Genomic DNA, 5480 nt, shown 5'->3' on the forward strand with positions numbered 1-5480 from the left:
CTTGCAGCCCAGCAGACAACCACTAGAAATCTCACAAGCCTATTACAGACACAAGACAACTAGAAACCACACAAAACAACAAGCAAAAGCTAATCAAGATGCCAATCAACCTTCAGTCTATCTACGTGACTGGAAGGTTTAAAACGAATAGACATAAGCTTTAATCTGACGTTCGAAAATATAATGTCATAGATCTGGTCGACCGAACGATTCACCTTCTTGAAGATCCGACTTTTTCTCTCTTGCCACACGAAGTAGACAGTAGCAGCAAAACACAATTTAGCAACAATAATTCTGGAACATCTACGTGTAGCAGCAGGTATCATAGCATCCACTATGACCTTCCACTTGTTGCTACCCACCGAAAAATGAAACAACCATATAAGCCTTGTCCAAATTTGTGTCGAAAACATTTAAAGAATAAGTGAGCATGATTGTCAATAGATTCCTTACACAACACACAAATCAGCGAAGGCTTAGCATGTAATTCCCATGGCTTTAATCGGTCCTGAGTCTTGAGCCTTTCACCCATCAATAACCACATTAAGAATGCATGTCTTGGAATAGCATGGGAAAACCAGACAACATGAAACCATGGAACTTTCTTAGCAAGAGGTCTAATCGAGTCCCACATTATATTAACATAACAATCACGCAGAAGCTGATCATGAGACTTCCACACCAACTTGTCACTACCAACAGTAAGCTGAGGAATAGCACATGAACTAAAGGCAAGATATTTACTATACCACTATTGAGGCCAGCTTGATCCAAGCCAGCTAACAACATCAGATACTTTATCATTAACGTGAAAACCAACACGGGAGATGTCACGAAAGGAAACGATTTCAGCTAGAGAACCCAGACATGTCCAAACATCAAACTAAGCCGAAGCAAGCTGCCCATCACCTATTTGATACATAAAAAACTTGCGAACAATTGGTCTTATCTGAAGAAGCTTGCGCCAACTCCAAGTGGAATCAGCCGATACTGAAACTTCCCAAATATTATGCCTAGACAACTTATATTCGTGAATCCATTTCACCCAAAGGGATTGTTTGAATGTTAAAAGTCTCCACAGAAGCGAGGTCATTAAAGCTACGTTCCAATATTTCAAACGTTTAATACCCAAACCACCCTCCTCCTTAGGCAAGCAAACATCATCCCACTTTACCTTCGCTTTTTCGGCTTTGTATTCTCCTTGACACCATAAGAACCCACGTAAAAGCTTTCCGATATCCTTTATAATGGCGTCCGGCAAAATAAACACCGAACACCAATAAAGTTGCATGGATGTAAGGACAGATGAGATCAATTGCACTCTACCAGCAAATGAAAGAAATTTATTTTTCCAATCATTAATCTTGTTATGAACTCTATCAACAAGGAGCTTACAATCCCTATATAAGAAACGCGAAGAAACCAAAGGCACGCCAAGATACCTAATCGGTAAGCAACCTACCTCAAAAGGCAACACCAATAAGATTTGATTTCTAATAGACAAAGGCACATTAGCAAAAAAGGCAGTGCTTTTAGGAAAGTTAACCCTGAGCATCTCTTAAATTCATCTAACGAGTCCCGGATGACCTTGACTGAGCTCGCATTCCCATAAGAAAAAAGGAACAAATCATCAGCAAGGCATAAATTAACAATTTTCAACTTATCACACTTAGGGTGAAAACGAAACTCATCCGAACGAGATATATTTCTGTGCAGCATTAGGGTGAGCACCTCCATTACAAGTGTGAAAAGATAAGGAGACATAGGATCACCTTGCCGAAGCCCGCGTCTCCCTTTAAAGAAACCATGGAGATCACCATTAACACATATAGAATAAGAAGTGGACGTAACACAGGCCATAACCCATTCCACCATCTTCATTGGATAGCCAAAACAAATCATAGTAGCCTCCAAGAAGTTCCAATCAACCGTATCATATGCTTTTTGGATGTCGACTTTAAAGGCACACCTTGGAGTCCCACGATCACGATGATAATTCTTCATAATTTCCTGTGTAAGAAGGATATTATCTGCAATTCTCCTATCGGGAATAAAAGTGGACTAGTTCATACTGACAACATCATCTAAGCTCTGTTTTATCCTGGACGTAATGATCTTGCTAATGCACTTATATATAACGTTACAACACGAGATAGGTCTATAATCAGTAACCTTACTCGGGGAGGGAACCTTCGGTAAAAGAGTAATAACTGTATTATTTATCTCACGTAAAATCTGGCCATTCACAAAAAATTGTTGCATAGCCTTAAACACGTCATTGCCAATGATATCCCAAGCCTCTTTGAAGAATGCAGCCGTAAAACCATCAGGACCAGGAGATTTGTTATCACCAATACCGAATACAGCGTCTTTAACTTCTTGCACTGTAATAGGATGAATCATATTTCTAGCATGTTGAGGAGTAACACGGTTCGTGAACAAAGAACCCGGGTCCAATACCTCCTCACAAACGACACTAGTTCCCAAAAAATTCTCATAATGTTGAACAAAAGCAATAGGAACTGCAGCACCTTCAAGAAGATTACCATGTGAATCAGTAACTGTTTCAATACGATTTCTATTCGATCGTCCTTTGACTACCCTATGGAAATAAGCAGAATTACTATCCCCCACTCGGAGCCATTCAATTTTAGCTTTCTGTTTCAACAAGCTTTCCTCTTCCAATAAAATCTCATTATAACTCTTCAACACCTCACTTTCCTTTGCACGCAACAAAGGGGAATGAGGGTTAGCATCTAGGGCCTACTGAGCCTCTTCCAAATGCAAATGAAGCTCTATTACCTTCTTATGAATATCCCCTTTACTCCACATAAGTTTACGCATGGGAGACTTCAAAAGATGTAGCTTTTTCACAACACAATACGTAGCATGTCCTTGAATGTTTTGATTCCAAACTGTTGCAACAGTGTCATGAAAATCAGCATGTTTAGCAATATAATTGCTAAATTTAAAAGGCTTAGGTTTTTTCATTGTAGCAACTGGAATTTTGAGCACCGCTGGGGAATGGTCTGAAATCCTGTAAGGCTGAAATATGACATAAGAATTCGTATAAAGACTTATAAAACCATCATTAGCCATCGCACGATCAATCTTCTTTAGGATACCAGACAAGGAGTTAGGCCTTTGATTCCATGTGTATTGAAAACTTGACTGATTTAAATCAGACATGTTAATATTATCCACACATTCCCTGAATTCTCTCATAGCAAGAGTACTACAAGATGAACCTGCAGCCGACTCTCCAACATTAAGGGAAACGTTAAAGTCCCCCATCATTACCCACGGTTGAGCACCAACCCAGGATTTAGCGTATTCAAATTTGCCTATAACCGACGTCGTTGAATATAATAATTATTTGCATAAACAAACGAGACATAAAACTTCCAGTCGTTCGAAACAGAACTAACCAAACAATGCATGATCTGATCGGTCATGGATAAAATCATAAGGTGAACCATTGAAGGATCCCACCCAACAATTATACGAGTTCCACTCCGACAAACACTATTATTAGACGACCAACTCTAAGATGGAAACAAAAAGTTACAAATGCCCGTTAACCGAGCCACGTTCACATGGGATTCTAAAATGGCACAGACACAAAGTTTATTACTAACCACTACATCGCGAACCTCTCTTTGCTTAAGGGAAAGATTCATACCCCTTATATTCCAGGAGGCCAAACTAATCATTGGAGACCATCTAAGACGGGAGTGCTTGCCCCCTCAGTAGTATCCTTTGATGCAATAAATGTCGATGTCTCATTATCATTGATCTCTATATCACTTTCTTCATCCACCAATTTATAAGCATTGACATCCCCATCTTCAGGGTTTAATGCTGAAAATTGATTAGCAGTACTCACTCCTTCATTTAAAGTAACTTTACTAGGCCCAACAGGAACCGAACCAACTCCTTTATGATGTACTGGCCTAGTCTTAAGCGACGAGTCAGAGGGACCAACATGTGTATCGGTATGTTTCAAGCTTCCATCCCCCTCTTTTGGCTTTGGCCTATAAACTAATTTCTTTTTTACTTTGCCCGTGACCACCCCATTATTAAGTTGTTGGTAATTCTTAGATCCACCTTGATGTTTGTTAGTGACAAGTTTAAATCCATCTTCATCTACATGGCTAACAACAGTAGGTTTTACTACTACCAACTTAGGGCATTGTGAGTCATTATGGCCAAAAACCTTGCATCCCGAGCAACGTGGCTGCTTTTCTTATTCAACACACACCGTATCCACAATAGTACGTTTACCATCCAAACTCGGTGTAGCTACCTTTATATTTTTTACCAACTCCATATCAGCTGACACCTCAATCATCGCACGAGCAAAATTGGGGCGTCCCCATGATTCTACACACATGGTGCTAGTATACGAATCAAGCCTCATGGGACTCCCAATTTTAGATGCAATAATACTAAGGCCGTCCTCGGTAAATCCCGCTAGCGGAACATCATATAACTTAATCCAGACCGGGACTTTGGTCAAATCTTCTTTCGTAAGAGACACCTCCAGAAACCATTTATTTAAGATGATAGGAATAGTCCTAATCATCCATGGTCCATTCTGGATAACACTGAGCATGCCTTCTTCTGTTGCAAATTTAAAAAAGAAAAAACCTTTGGCATTCATCATAATCTTTTCTATCCCATATTTCTTCAACACACTCAAAGCATAATTTTGCACAACCTGAAAAGCCACACGACGCCCAATAAAATAACCATATAGAGTATTGTTATACCTTTTAGCAGCTTCCTTAACAGATTCCAATGGAATGACTACATCAACACCCTCTTCCATAGCTTGTAGTAGCACCACTTTTCTAAAATTAATCTTCTTTTGCAATTGTGGTCCAACAACGACATTAACATATGAAATAGGGGTTTATTATCGGAAATTCTCTTCACAGATTCCACTTTATCACCTTCAACATCAGAGTCTGATGTCGATGTCGAATGTACGCTGACTCGGTCGTAATCCTCCACCCTAACATCACCCTTCATAACATCATCATCATTTAAATGTTGCTCCTGAACTGAGATTGTCGTATTAGGATTCATGTTCATATCGTCCACTTCACTAGCCACGTTAGATACCTTCTTATCCTCCTGACTTTTAACACCCCCATCATTACTATCCTTAACCTCCAACTCATGTAAAACAGACGTAACATGATGAAGTTTAGAAACATTAGAGTCAAAATTACCCGATTCATGCAAGCTATCAGTGGAGGAACCAGACCTTGAATTTGCATCAGATTCCTCACTATCCTTCGCAACCTCATTAACATCACCACCAATCTTCAGATTTCGTAGAACCCTAGCCGCAGTAGATGAATTTTTTGTCTTATTCTTACCACCCATCTATTTAGAGATACGCCTAACGACCTCAGGAATAATGAATCCGATGAAAAATTGCATGAAAAAACGAAAAGAGGACAATCGGCAAT

At 39.6% G+C, this 5480-nt stretch overlaps 1 protein-coding gene across 1 annotated transcript; it reads right to left on the minus strand.

Annotated features, from left to right (window-relative positions):
* Positions 1-334: 334 nt before the first annotated feature.
* Positions 335-3294, minus strand: LOC139901810 (uncharacterized). The gene is made up of 5 exons (XM_071884486.1): positions 2803-3294; positions 2173-2721; positions 1463-2061; positions 885-1322; positions 335-725 (listed from the first exon to the last, which is right to left on the minus strand). The coding sequence occupies exons 1-5, from the start codon at positions 3292-3294 to the stop codon at positions 335-337; spliced, it is 2469 nt and encodes an 822-aa protein (XP_071740587.1).
* Positions 3295-5480: the final 2186 nt, after the last annotated feature.

The sequence above is a fragment of the Rutidosis leptorrhynchoides genome, chromosome 3 (assembly GCF_046630445.1).
Source record: "Rutidosis leptorrhynchoides isolate AG116_Rl617_1_P2 chromosome 3, CSIRO_AGI_Rlap_v1, whole genome shotgun sequence".
Lineage (NCBI taxonomy): Eukaryota > Viridiplantae > Streptophyta > Magnoliopsida > Asterales > Asteraceae > Rutidosis > Rutidosis leptorrhynchoides.

Bases quoted from the DNA above. Each gene is read 5' to 3' on its own strand.
- LOC139901810 (XM_071884486.1), bottom strand. From the start codon at position 3,294: ATGGGGGACTTTAACGTTTCCCTTAATGTTGGAGAGTCGGCTGCAGGT. The intron at 1,323-1,462 runs GTAGGTTGCTTA...ATTTGCTGGTAG, and splicing joins TATTGGTGTTGCCTTTTGAG to AGTGCAATTGATCTCATCTG. The intron at 726-884 runs GTTTGATGTTTG...TCTTGCCTTTAG, and splicing joins GGGCAGCTTGCTTCGGCTTA to TTCATGTGCTATTCCTCAGC.